Raw genomic sequence first — 15,416 nt, forward strand, 5'->3', positions numbered from 1 at the left:
TTTTTATTGACATGAAGGTTTTGGAGATCCTGGGTAGGAAGTTCCCCTATGTGGAAAACTCTCAAGGCTATAAGGTGCTGCCTCCTTATATCCGAGTCATCCAAGGAGATGGTGTGGACATTAATACACTACAGGAGGTACAGACTCTTAAAACCCTGTTTGCAGATCACTTTTCTGACTGCTGTGTCTTCTGATAGGTAGTGGAGGGCATGAAGCAGCACAAGTGGTCTGTCGAGAACGTTTCCTTCGGCTCCGGAGGGGCTCTGCTGCAGAAACTGACCCGAGATCTGCTCAACTGCTCCTTTAAATGCAGCTACGTGGTCACCAATGGACTCGGGGTGAGACCCAGGAAGCGCCACTTAGAACCAAAACATGGCGGGTGACACATCTTTTGCTGTGGCATACAGGTGAACGTGTTCAAGGACCCCGTGGCAGACCCCAACAAGAGGTCTAAGAAAGGTCGGCTATCTCTGCACCGGACTCAAAGCGGGCAGTTTGTCACTCTGGAGGAGGGCAAAGGTGACCTGGAGGAGTATGGCGTGGTAAGCTATATCCACAATAACAGGTTTTTCTTACATGCAGGGGGTTATAACCCTAAAGCATTAGGCCAGGGGTGCACATTACGTCGATCGCGAGCTACCGGTCGATCGCGGAGGGTGTGTCAGTCGATCGCCAGCCAGGCATTAAAAAAATATTCCTAAAAATTAGCGATTATAAATCTTCACAATGGCGTCACTTGATTGACATTCACGGCACCCGATGGTCTTCTGAGATGACGCTGGCTGCTGCCAGCTCATTATTAAGAACAAATTACCGACAGGAAGGCGAGAAACACTTTTTATTTCAACAGACTCCCGCGCCGTACCTGCCGTCAAAACTCCAAAGACCGACTGCACAGTTGCACAATAAAAGCTCTGCTTCATCCTGCCTGCGCTAACAAAATAAGAGTCTCAGAAAGCTGGCGTGCACAAGCTAACGAGCTACGGAGTTTTCCGCCAATGTATTTCTTGTAAAGTGTATCAAAACGAGTGTGGAAGCTGGACAAATAAGATGCCAAAAACCAACCACTTTCATGTAGTATTAGACAGAAAGGAGGACTTTTTTTCTCCTCCATTTGGAAAATGCGGACGTTATCATCACTAGTGTCTGATTCCTATCAATGCAAGTCATCAGAATCAGGAAATACACCAACTTATATTCTTGTCATCATTAAAGAAAGGAATCTACCGTATTTTTCGGAGTGTAAGTCGCTCTGGAGTATAAGTCGCACCGGCCGAAAATGCACAATAAAGAAGGAAAAAAACATATATAAGTCGCACTGGAGTATAAGTCACATTTTTGGGGGACATTTATTAGATAAAAGCCTACACCAAGAATAGACATTTGAAAGGCAATTTACAATAAATAAAGAATAGTGAACAACAGGCTGAATAAGTGTACGTTATATGAGGCATAAATAACCAACTGAGAAGGTGCCTGGTATGTTAACGTAACATATTATGGTAAGAGTCATTCAAATAACTATAACATATAGAACATGCTATACGTTTACCAAACAATCTGTCACTCCTAATCGCTAAATCCCATGAAATCTTATACATCTAGTCTCTTACGTGAATGAGCTAAATAATATTATTTTATATTTTACGCTAATGTGTTAATAATTTCACACATAAGTTGCTCCTGAGTATAAGTCGCACCCCTGGCCAAACTAGGAAAAAAAACTGCGACTTGTAGTCCGAAAAATACGGTATATGTGTTAAACATGCTTGTATTATCATTACACACCTTTAACTTACTAACAATATTAACTATATGTGTTAAACATGATTGTGTTATCTTTAAACACCTTTAACTTACTAACAATATTAACTATATGTGTTAAACATGCTTGTGTTATCTTTAAACACCTTTAACTTACTAACAATATTAACTATATGTGCTAAACATGGTTGTATTATCATTAAACACCTTTAACATGTTAACAAACACATATTTTTCATAAATAAGGAAATATAAATTATATATATGAATGAGGTAGATCCTCACGACTTGATGAATTGAAAAGTAGCTCGCCTGCAGAAAAAGTGTGGGCACCCCTGCATTAGGCTATTTGAATCAATTAAGCACCAGAAGATTATATAGGAACATGAACGTTATTTAAACTATATACGTGTGTGTGTGTGTGTGTGTGTGTGTGTGTGTGTGTGTGTGTTTATATATCTGTGTGTGTGTATATATATATCTGTGTGTGTGTGTACATGTGTGTATAAATATATGTGTGTATGTATATATATTTATGTGTATATATATATATATAAGTGTATGTGTATATATATGTGTATATAAATATACTGTATGTGTGTATATACATATGTGTTTATGTGTGTATAGACATGTGTGTACATATATATATATATATATATATACTCTTTAATTCTTCTACTTTTTTCCAGGACCTGCTGCACACGGTCTTCCACAACGGCAAGATTGTGAAGACGTACACGTTCGACCAAATCAGAGACAATGCCAAACTCAAGGAGAGCGAGCTCGACGAGCTGCTGCACTGAGCACGCCGGTAAAGTCGGTAACCAATGAATGAATGAATTTCCCTCTCCTTCCTTCAACCATTCACCTCTTGGCCTCTGTGACGTCAAACCCCTTCAAAATGGAGGTCACGTGCACTGATATTACTCTTCCTCCCTTGAAATATACTGTGACTTCTTTTAAAAATGAAAATGTTTGTTCACTAAGAGCCGGAGTGGGGGATGATGTGAAAGAAAAAAGAAGAAGAAAGAGAGCTAGCTAAACTGGATGACGTGATTGGCTGAGAGCGTTGTCTCTTTTGTCATGGAGACTACCAAGTGAAGGCATTTACCATATGAAGACACGCCCCTTAGAATCATTTCTTTTAATAACCAAGTTATTGTTAAAGAAAAAGGCCAAACTCTTTATCAACTGGTGTCTGAATGTTTTGCACTATTAAAAGAAAAAAGTGTATCCAGGAAGGTGCAGGACGGCCATTTTGTCCCTTATAAAGCATTCCCCTCATGTAAACACACAGTGCTCTCCAAATACCACCAAGATGGAGAAGGAACGCATCGCACAAACTATCTTCACTGGAATGAAGAGGATTCAATTAATTAGTGTGTGTGTTTGTGTGTGTGTGTTGGGTGATATTCCATTAGGCAAATTGGAAGTCTGGGATTGGATGCTTCTTTTTCCACTTGCAAGGTATTTCCTGCAGAGGTTTTGGATTTTTCTCCCCTGGCGGTTTTGTTCGGCATCACCGCCTTAACTTTTACCACAAAAAAGGCGTACAACAGGGGTGTCCAAAGTGCGGAAAACGTATTTGACGCCCCTGATTATTGTACAAGTTGATGACATCACAGGTGTGAGCGTGAAGCGCGTGACCAGCTAACTGACAGCTGTAGAATTATTATTTTTTCTCCATCTAATAGAAACTTATTTTCAATCATCATATTTTTTCATATATATTATTAAAATGTTATGTATTTTTTAAACAACCAAAAACATTACTTTTCTGTTTCAGTGCATTAGTTGACACCAAATTGTAATGAGAGCACCCGTGTGCCTTTTGTGCCATTCCAACCAATACAAACTTGGTTATATTATTATTATTATTTTTATTACTGTCATTTCTAACATATTTTACAGGCTGTCCAAAGTGCGTCCAGCTGCTTATATTATTTACGACTTTACATAAATCCAACTGCAACAGCAGCAAAAAGGTAGAAATAATCCGATGTACAGTACAGACCAAAACTTTGGACACACCTTTTCCTCATTCAATGCGTTTTCTTTATTTTCATGACTGTTTACAAAACTATGAATGAACACATGTGGAGTTATGTGCTTAACAAAAAAAAAAAGGTGAAATAACTGAAAACATGTTTTGTATTGTAGTTTCTTCAAAATAGCCACCCTTTGCTCTGAGTACTGCTTTGCACACTCTTGGCATTCTCTCCATGAGCTTCAAGAGGTAGTCACCTGAAAGGGTTTTCCCTTCACAGGTGTGCTTATAATAATAATAATAATAATAATAATAGATTTTATTTGTAAAAAGCACCTTACGTTGAGTAAACAAGTGTTTTTCAACCTTTTCTGAGCCAAGGCACATTTTTTTCATTAAAAAAATTTCGAGGCACACCACGAGCAGAAAACATTAAAAAATGAAACTCAGCAGCCAATATTGACAATAAAAAGTTATTCTCGCAATTGTTGGATATTCAAACCATAACCAACCATGCTTCATTATAGCTCTTGTCTCAAAGTAGGTGTACTGTCATGACCTGTCACATCACACCGTGACTTATTTGGAGTTTTTTGGTGTTTTTGTTCTTGTCTTGCGCTCCTATTCTGATGTTCATTGTCATGTCATGTACGGATGTATTTTGTGGACGCCATCTGCGGCTCCACACGCTGTAAGTCTTTGCTGTCGTCCAGCAATCTGTCAACAACAACACATCATTTGCAGACTATAATTGCTGGTTTGCAAAAAAATATTTTTTTAACCCAATTAGGTGAAATTACATAATCTCCCACGGCACACCAGACAATATCTCACGGTACATTAGTGTGCCGCGGCACAGTGGTTGAAAAACACTCGAGTAAACAACCTCAAAGTGCTACAGTGTATTAAAAAAAAAAAAAGATAATAAAAATAAATCAAAATAAAAACTAGAACAGCCTAATAGCTAGAACTAGTATGCATATATCTTTTAAAAAAAAAAAAAAAAAAAAAGTGTATTTAAGCCTTTTTTGAAAGCATCAACAGTCTGTGGTGCCCTCAGGTGGTCAGGGAGAGCGTTCCACAGACTGGGAGCGGCGGAGCAGAAAGCCCGGTCTCCCATTGTTCGCTTGAAGCTCATCGAGAGAATGCCAAGAGTGTGCATAAAGAAAACGCATTGAATGAGGAGAAGGTGTGTCCAAGCTTTTGGCCTGTACTGTATGCTGGGTCTGGATTAGTTCTTGCCTCACCCCTTCACTTAAAGCGTGAGATGATGCAGTATTATGTGCTCACGGATGCCACCTGGTGGTTGTTTGAGTCCTGGACACACGAGCCCAACCCCCACTCCTTCATGCTTTAGTCACACGCAGGATTCTCACAAGTACAAATCCATCCAGACCCACTGTATCGTGCTATGAATAACCTTCCAGCCTGTTTGTAGAATAACCAAGCAGTCTATAGTTGGCACTAGCGCAGCCCGCCTGTGATGTCACCTCCTCTGACCGTCACACTCCATTCTCGGCGACCCCAAGTAGCGTCACACTGTTCAAATCACTTCAGTTTCCTACTGAAGACACTTTGTTTTTGTAGTCCAGTGTTAAAATTGTATCACTTTGATACCGTTTGTGTTTTTACCTCAGTTGCAAATACTTTTTGTACATTGCAGTTCTTGACGAAATCAAGCGGCCATACTGCCTTTCTCCACGTGGCTACTTTGACTAAAAGCAGACGAGGGAGAAAAAAACCACACCTTTTTCTCCTCTCTGTTTTCTACCAATAAAATATCCACATCCGCTCGATTGATTGGACGTGTTTGAGAGTGCGTGTGTTGTATTCAGGAGGATGATTGTTCTTTCTTTCCTATACGTGTTGTTGACTTCCTGCTGTGTATATGTTGGTCGTCCCGGATTCTCACCGACGCATTTAAACCTCGCTATCTTGTCGACAACACAGACGCCACCTGTCAGTTTGTCATTGGTCTGTGTGGCTGTAATTGTACACAACATCACATCTTCAAATACTAAATACACTGAAGTGGACATTATTTTCCAGTTAACTTGTGTGTGTGTTTTTTTTGTTTTTTTTTAAATCCGAGTGTATTTTAAATGGATTGGTTCAATTAAAAGACAATAAATAGTGCAGTTCAATTTAACACATAAGAGTGTTACAGTGTTTTTGCAGGAGGTCTTTAAAAAAAACCCGGAAGATTTTATACCGTAAAGCACAGGTGTCAAACTCAAGGCCCGCCACATTATTGTATGTGGCCCGCGAAAGCCTGGAAATAATATGCGTTAATACAATGCTTAATCTTTTCCTACTAAATATATTTGTTCTTTCCCTTTTGACATTAAAAATCATATACTAAATATTAGAGATGTCCGATAATATCGGTCTGCTGATATTATCGGACGATAAATGCGTTAAAATGTAATATCGGAAATTATTGGTATCGTTTTTTTTATTATCAGTATCGGGTTTTTTTTGTTTTTTATTTAATCCACATAAAAAACACAAGATACACTTACAATTAGTGCACCAACCCAAAAAACCTCCCTCCCCCATTTACACTCATTCACACAAAAGGGTTGTTTCTTTCTGTTATTAATATTCTGCTTCCTACATTATATATCAATATATATCAATACAGTCTGCAAGGGATACAGTCCGTAAGCACACATGATTGTGCGTGCTGCTGCTCCACTAATAATACTAACCTTTAACAGTTAATTTTACAAATTTTCATTAATTACTAGTTTCTATGTAACTGTTTTTATATTGTTTTACTTTCTTTTTTATTCAAGAAAATGTTTTTAATTTATTTATCTTATTTTATTTGATTCATTTTTTTAAAAAGGACCTTATCTTCACCATACCTGGTTGTCCAAATTAGGCATAATAATGTGTTAATTCCACGACTGTATATATCGGTTGATATCGGTATCGGTTGATATCGGTATCGGTTGATATCGGTATCTGTAATTAAAGAGTTGGACAATATCGGATATCGGCAAAAAGCCATTATCGGACATCCCTACTAAATATCATTATGACTTTAAATATCATTAAAACAACCAGATTTTACGGTTAAAAAAAACAAACTGTCAGTTCTGTTGCTTGAATTTTACCGCTTAAACAGTGGTACTGTTTTTCCATTTATTACATGCTTTTGATATGGTGTAAAAAAACAAACACTGCTTCTACTGTAAAATTTTGACTGAGCTGCCAGCTTTTAAAGGCCTACTGAAAGCCACTACTAGCGACCACGCAGTCTGATAGTTTATATATCAATGATGAAATCTTAACATTGCAACACATGCCAATACGGCCGGGTTAACTTATAAAGTGACATTTAAAAATTCCCGGCAAACTTCCGGCTGAAAACGTCTATGTATGATGACGTATACGCGTGACGTCAACAGTGGAAGCGGAAGTATTCGGAGCCCATTGAATCCAATACAAACAGCTCTGTTTTCATTTCAAAATTCCACAGTATTCTGGACATCTGTGTTGGTGAATCTTTTGCAATTTGATTAATGAACAATGGAGACTGCAAAGAAGAAAGCTGTAGGTGGGATCGGTGTATTAGCGGCTGGCTGCAGCAACACAACCAGGAGCACTTTGAGGATAGCAGACGCGCTAGCCGAACGACCTCACCTTGACTTCCTCCGTCTCCGGGCCGCCAACCGCATCGGTGATCGGGTGAAGTCCTTCGTCGTACCGTCGATCTGAGCAGATGAGAGCTGGCGTAGGTGCAGAGCTAATGTTTTTAAGCATAGCTCTGTCGAGGTTCCGTAGCTAAGTTAGCTTCAATGGCGTCGTTAGCAACAGCATTATTAAGCTGGAAAGCATTAACCGTTTATTTACATGTCCAGAGTTTGGTAGTATTGTTGATCTTCTGTCTATCCTTCCAGTCAGGGACTTATTTGTTTTATTTCTATATGCAGTAAAGCACGATGCTATCACGTTAGCTCCCTAGCTAAAGTGCTTCGCCGATGTATTGTCGTGGAGATAAAAGTCACTGTGAATGTCCATTTCGCGTTCTCGACTCTCATTTTCAAGAGGATATAGTATCCCAGGTGGTTTAAAATACAAATCTGTGATCTACAATAGAAAAAGGAGAGTGTGGAATCCAATGAGCCAGCTTGTACCTAAGTTACGGTCAGAGCGAAAAAAGATACGTCCTGCACTGCACGCTAGTCCTTCACTTTCACGTTCCTCATCCACGAATCTTTCATCCTCGCTCAAATTAATGGGGTAATCGTCGCTTTCTTGGTCCGGATCTCCCTCGCTGCTGGTGTAAACAATAGGAAAATATGAGCAGTCCTTCCTCCGGTGTCGTCACGCTACTTCCGGTACAGGCAAGGCTTTTTTTTAAATCAGACACCAAAAGTTGCGAACTTTATCGTCGTTGTTCTTTACTAAATCCTTTCAGCAAAAATATGGCAATATAGCGAAATGATCAAGTATGACACATAGAATGGATCTGCTATCCCCGTTTAAATAAAAAAAATTCATTTCAGTAGGCCTTTAAAGTAAAATTCTTATATATTTTTTTGCAGGTTATGTAAAAAAATATGTTGTTAATGGGTTATATATATTTGTTATATATATATATACTTGTATATTCATATATGACTCATTGTTAAAAGCGTCCCTCTGAGGGCAACCATAACTGCCCTCAATGAAAACGAGTTTGACACCCCTGCCGTAAAGGATCTTTGACAGCATATTTACAGTAGGTTCTTTAAAAAGAGGATGATATTTTGCAGTTGTACCTTTTTTTAAAATGCTTGTCAAAGATCCTTTAAGTAACAGTAGTGCACTATTGATTTTGTTGTAGGTCCTTAAAAAAAGTAATTTTGTCACATAAAGGATCTATGACCACATTTTTAACAGGAAGTTCTTAAGAAATGGGATGATTTTGTTGTGTAAATCCAGGAGTTTTTAACCTTTTTAACCTCAGGGCCCAACTTTTCCACTCAAATATTAACACTGAATTAGGAATCTTACTCTTGATTTTAATTGGTTTCAATATTTATAGCCCAACAATGGTTAAGAAACACTGGTATAAAGGATCTTTGACCAACATTTTTGCAGTTGGTCCTTTTAAAAACCGGAAGATTTTATTACATAAATGACTAAAAGCTTTGAAATGGGCTCTAAAAAATGTGTTATGATTTTGTTGTATTAAGGATCTCTGATGAGCATTTTTGAAGTATCATATGGAATATTTGAAGTAGGCTCTTGAAAATGTTATGATTTAGCCATGTAAAGGATCTTTGACTTGCATTTTTGCAGAGGTTTTTGGGGATTGTGTTGTTTTAACAGGATTTTTTAGATATGCGCCTTAAAAAAGGGATGATTTTTGACTAGCATTTTGGAAATGTGCTTTAAAAAGGGATAATTTTGTAGTATAAAGGATCTCCAACAAGCATTTATACAGTAGATCCTTTAAAAACAAAGGAAGATTTTATCACAAATGCTCTTATACTAAAAAATGTGAAATATGCTCTAAAACATTTAATGATTTGGTCATGTAAAGGATCTTTGACTAGCATTTTTGCAGTTGGACTTTTAGACAATTGAGGATTTTGTTGCATAATTGATTTTTGAGCTCGGCTTTAAAAGATGATGATTTTGTCAAAGATTATGTGACCATTTTTTGAATAACATTTTTAAAATAGACTTAAAAATGAATGATTTGGTCATAAAGGATCTTTGACTAGAATGTTTTAAATAGGCTCTTTAAAAGGGGATCATTTGGTTATGTAAAGGATCTTTGACAAGCATTTTTGCAGTAGGTTCTTTAAAAACAGGATGATATTTTTTTGGACCCATGTTGCTGTGGTACCTTTAAAAATGCGTGTCAAAGATCATTTAAGTAACAGTAATGCACTATTGATTTTGCAGTAGGTCCTTAAAAGTAATTTTGTCACATAAAGGATCTATGACCACATTTTTAACAGTAGGTTCTTAAGAAATGGGATGATTTTGTTGCGTAAATCCAGGAGTTTTTAACCTTTTTAATCTGCTTGCTGCAAATTTGCCACCATCTTGTGGACAATGTGAGTAAATCAAGACAATGACCATGGATTTAAGATTTGAAGTGAATATAGAACAGGCCTTTATTGTCATTGCACATTAAGAACAACTTTAGTTGTGGGATATAGCAAAGTATTTTTTATATGACCCAATGCAAACAACCTTCCCTAGTCATGGCGGGGAAATAAATGCAACTAACATAAAGGTCAACTCACATGGTCTCACAACACAAACTGCTCACTGAACTTTGTGGATGTTCTAAAACACCAGACGTATCCATGTTTGGCGCATTTTAGCTGCTTGATTTTTCTGTTTCATTACAAAACTTTAAGGAGGTTGTCACGCAAGTAAACAAGGTAGGAGTCAAACTTTCACATACTCTTAATATCCAATAATAATTATACATCCATTATATAGACATTATGTACACATATATATGTGTGTGTGTGTGTGTGTATATATATGTATTATATATATATATATAATTTTTTTGTATATATATATACATACAAAAAATATATATATATATTTTTATTTGTGTGTATATATATATATATACACAAATATATACATAAAAAAATTATATATATATATATATTTTTTAATATTTGTGTGTTTATATATAAACACAAATATATACATACAAAAAAATATATATATATACACACAAATATATACATAAAAAAATTATATATATATTTTTAATATTTGTGTGTGTATATATATATATATAAACAAATATATACATACAAAAAAAAAATATATATATATACACACAAATATATACAAACAAAATATATATATATATTTTTAATATTTGTGTGTATATATATATACACAAATATATACATACAAAAAAAAATATATATACACAAATACATACAAACAAAATATATATATATATTTTTTTAATATTTGTGTGTGTATATATATATATATATACACAAATATATACATACAAAAAAATTATATATTTATTTATTTTATTTGTGTGTGTATGTATATATACATAAACACAAATATATACATACAAAATATATAGATATATTTTTTTGTATGTATATATTTGTGTGTATATATATATATGTGTATATATATGTATATATATATGTGTATATATATATATGTGTGTATATATAAATATGTATATATATATATGTATATATATATGTGTGTATATATATGTATATATATATGTATATATATGTGTATATATATATATGTGTATATATATATATGTGTATATATATGTATATATATATGTATATATATGTATATATATATATATGTATATATATATGTATATATATGTGTATATATATATATATGTGTATATATATATGTGTATATATATGTATATATATATGTCTATATATATGTCTATATATATATATATATGTATATATATGTATATATACATATATATATATTAGCCCCACGCGGCCCCCCGGTCAAAAACTGCTTATCTAAACGATCCTGATTAACATTTTTAGGCTCTAAAAATGAATGATTTGGTCATGTAAAGTGTAAATGATGATTTTGTTGTATAAAGGATCTTTGATCAGCATTTTTAAGATAGGCTCTATAAAATGGATGATTTGGTCATGTAAAGTGTAAATGATGATTTTGTTTTTAAGATAGGCTCTATAAAATGGATGATTCGGTCAAAAAGGATCCTTGACTAGCATTTTTTAAATAGGCTTTAAAGAAGTGGATGATTTTGTTAAAAATTTGAATAGCCTTGTTAAACTACACCCTTAAAATGAAAAATTGGGTCATAAAGGATCTTTGACGAGCAATTTTTAAATAAGATCTTAAAAAGGGATGATATTCTTGTATAAATGATCTCTGACAAGTGTTTTTGCAGTAGATCCTTTAAAAAATAGGACAATTTTAATGATGTAAACAATCTCGGACTATAATGTTTAAATAGGCTCCAAAAAAGTTCTAAGATTTGGTGATGTAAATGATTTTTGACTAGCATTTTTTCATTAGGTTTTTTGGAAAAAAAGAATCTGTGATCCGCAATTTTGAAATAGGCTCTTAAAAAAGGGGGTGCCTGTACCTACTGTAAAAATGCAGGTCAAAGATCCTTTAGATGAAAAAAATACATATTTTTAAGGACCTACTGCAAAAGCACTTGAGCATTGCCGTTACTTAGAGGATCTTTGATTTGTCACGACACGATGAGTTTGTCATGTAAATGATCTTTGAGTAGGGTCGCAGGTACTACGCAGGGTGGGTGTAATTCTAACTTTGGCCAGCAGAGAGTGCTGTTGTCAACTTTTCTTCACTACGTTAACCCAATAAAAAATAGTCAACGATCCTCAAATTAAATCTTTTTTTTTCGGACCTAGTCAAAGAACAGATAAATAGTTGTTTAGTCATTTCAGCCTCTTAAAATGCAGGATTCGTCATTAAAAACGATAAAACTGTTGTCTTTAATGGTAAGAAACATTTCTGAATGAGCTTAAACAATGTTTCCTACATTTCCCAGCATGCATTGTGTATGTACTCATTTCTTGCCTCCCATCCGCACTTTCGCCTCAATGACTGTTATGAAAAACATATATTTAATATTTCAACACAAGAACAACAGGCCTTAAAATATAAATATGAGGTATTCCTATAACGGCAAACTCACTTTACCATGAATTAATTAACGTGGACCCCGACTTAAAAAAGTTGAAAAACTTATTGGGGTGTCACCATTTAGTGGTCAATTGTATGGAATGTGTACCGTACTGTGCAATCTACTAATAAAAGTTTCAATCAATCGTATTTTTTTTTAACCAGAAAGAGGTGTGGCTCTTGATACTCTCCAGAGATAATTTTTTTAACCGGATGATGCAGACTTCTTGTGTATTTATGTAGTCGGGGAATTCTCGTCATTTTAATGAAAGAATGTTGATTTTGTTCTGGAAAGTCATAAGACCGACGAGGCTATGCGCATGCGCATACCCCCCCCCCCCCCCCAAAAAAAAGCAACTATTTCAGTGGGGTCGAAACTAACTTTTTAACTGGCATTTTTGGACCTTATCTGTGCGGTTTCTCGAAGGTATGTAAACGACGAATACAATTAATGATCCACTCGTGTTAGACTCCAGGTCGCAAAAAAAAAAAAAAAAAAAAAAAGCTCCCATGACTTATTTGTGTACTGTAAAGAAACAAATAACCTCTTTCAGTCCTGCCTCCCTTCTTGAGGCAGCACAACACGTCACGCTCCTAAGCCCCGCCCACTTGCTTCCCTCCCTGTTGGAGCGCCATCACTTCAACACACTTCAGCCGCCGCTTGCTCGCTGTTCGACTTCTCGGACCCCCTCCCCGCCCCCCGGAGTCGTGATGACGGGATTTCGGCTCAACGTGTCCCCTCTGAAGGAGCCCCTGGGCTTCGTCAAGCTGGTGGAGTGGGTAAGTGTGCTTTTATTCGGCGTGTGTGTGTGCAAGTAAAGTGGGTCAGAACCGGGAAACAAGAGGTGCGGTTCTTTGCTTTTTTTCTTCCCCCTCCTCCCTTTTTTTTTTTTTTTTTTTTGCTGACTTTTCTTCTAAACTGCAGGAACTTTGCCTTAAAAAAAACCCCAAAAAAACATCGATATACGCCTCAAAAGTAGCTAACTATACATTTGTAGTGTTTTTACATGTTTTTTTGGCCCAACAGTGGAGCCCAATTTTTGTAGTTGGGACCCTCAAAGTTAACTTTTGGACCCTTGTATGTATTATACATAGGGATGTCCGATAATGGCTTTTTGCCGATATTCCGATATTGTCCAACTCTTTAATTACCGATACCGATATCAACCGATATATGCAGTCGTGGAATTAACACATTATTATGCCTAATTTGGACAACCAGGTATGGTGAAGATAAGGTACTTTTAAAAAAAATTAGTAAAATAAGCTAAATCAATTAAAAACATTTTCTTGAATGAAAAAGAAAGTACAACAATATAAAAACAGTTACATAGAAACTAGTAATGAATGAAAATGAGTCAAATGAACTGTTAAAGGTTAGTACTATTAGTGGAGCAGCAGCACGCACAATCATGTGTGCTTACGGACTGTATCCCTTGCAGACTGTATTGATATATATTGATATATAATGTAGGAAGCAGAATATTAATAACAGAAAGAAACAACCCTTTTGTGTGAATGAGTGTAAATGGGGGAGGGAGGTTTTTTGGGTTGGTGCACTAATTGTAAGTGTATCTTGTGTTTTTTATGTGGATTTAATTAAAAAAATTTAAAAAAACGATACCACTAATTAAAAAAAAAAACGATACAGATAATTTCCGATATTACATTTTAAAGCTTTTACCGGCCGATATTATCGGACATCTCTACTTCACACAATGTAGATTTTTAATTTTTTTTGGTTGGTAGTGCCGAAACTTGGCCTTTGGATTCTTTGCACTTTCAAAAGCATACCTGTACTTTTTTTGCCCATAATAAGTATATTAATATAACAACATTTTATTTAATTTTTTTTAAAACATTTTTTATTTTTATTTTTATTTATAGATCTTTATCGCTCTGGAATAACCTGCCTCGAATTCTCACCAGCATTGAAAGTAAACAGGTTTTTAAAAAGAGAGTAATATTTGATCAGAGTTTTTAAATTAGTTTGCTCGTTGATGATTTGTTTGGTTTTATATTGTGTAGTTATATTTATATGGTAATTATTATTCTGTGACTGTAAATTGTTTGCTTGTTTTTTATTGATGCTTTTATTCTTTTCTGTATTGTGTAGTTATAATTATATGCTTTTACTTGTAATTGTATTGAATTGTGGACCCCAGGAAGACTAGTGGGTTGTTGAGGCAACCAGCTAATGTAGGGTAATGGCCCCACATTAAAATACAGTAGCGTAATAGGCCTAAGTCGGGTATTAGCAACTCGCAGCTCTTTAGTGCCGCCCTGGTGGCTCCCTGGAGCATTTTTTAAAAAGTATTGAAAATGTAAAAAGATGAGGGAAAAACATTTTTCATTTTAGTATGTTTTTTGTTTGAGGACAAACATAACACGGTCGGGGGGGGGGTGTTTGAGGGCGGGGGGGCGTGGTTGGGGGCGGGGGGCGTGGTTATTTACAGCTAGAATTCACCAACTCGAGTATTTTATATATATATATATATATATATATATATGTATGAAATACTTGACTTTCAGTGAATTCTAGCTATATATTTTTTTTTTTTTTTTTTTTTTATTTACATAGAAAAAAAAAAAATACTTGAATTTCAGTGTTCCAGTGGCTATCCATTAGATGGCAGTATTGTCCTGTTTAACTTCTCCGTTCATGATGAGTATATCATTTCGGCCGCCATGTCTGTAATTTCCTCGTTCTTCTGCTTCGTCTCCTTGTTGTGTGCGCAGTTGTGCACTCTATAAAAGCCCTAGATGTTATGACGTCTTTGGGCAGGCAAGCTGTTTATATTGTGGGAAAGCGGACGTGAGAACAGGCTGTCCCCACTCAGTCTCAGGTCCGCATTGAGCTGGAGGGGGCGTGGCCTCCAGCTCCGGCTGAATACCGGGAGTTTGTCGGGAGAAAATCTCTGCCGGGAGGTTGTCGGGAGAGGCGCTGAATATCGTGATTCTCCCGCTAAAAACGGGAGGGTTGGCAAGTATG

The 15,416-nt window shown here is 35.8% G+C and overlaps 2 protein-coding genes across 2 annotated transcripts in view; both read left to right on the forward strand.

The window, feature by feature from the left end:
- Nucleotides 1-5,802, forward strand: part of nampt1 (nicotinamide phosphoribosyltransferase 1) — a 30,026-nt gene extending 24,224 nt beyond the window's left edge. Inside the window, exons 8-11 of the mRNA XM_062066578.1 lie at nt 18-137; nt 198-338; nt 408-542; nt 2,457-5,802. Of these exons, the coding sequence (XP_061922562.1) occupies nt 18-137; nt 198-338; nt 408-542; nt 2,457-2,570 (510 nt within the window). The 3' untranslated portion in view covers nt 2,571-5,802. The remainder of the gene's footprint in view (nt 1-17; nt 138-197; nt 339-407; nt 543-2,456) is intronic.
- Nucleotides 5,803-12,962: 7,160 nt separating this feature from the next.
- sypl1 (synaptophysin-like 1) overlaps nt 12,963-15,416 on the forward strand; it is a 19,355-nt gene continuing 16,901 nt past the window's right edge. Inside the window, exon 1 of the mRNA XM_062066598.1 lies at nt 12,963-13,204. Within this exon, the coding sequence (XP_061922582.1) occupies nt 13,136-13,204 (69 nt within the window). The 5' untranslated portion in view covers nt 12,963-13,135. The remainder of the gene's footprint in view (nt 13,205-15,416) is intronic.

This window comes from Entelurus aequoreus, linkage group LG12, assembly GCF_033978785.1.
Source record: "Entelurus aequoreus isolate RoL-2023_Sb linkage group LG12, RoL_Eaeq_v1.1, whole genome shotgun sequence".
NCBI lineage: Eukaryota > Metazoa > Chordata > Actinopteri > Syngnathiformes > Syngnathidae > Entelurus > Entelurus aequoreus.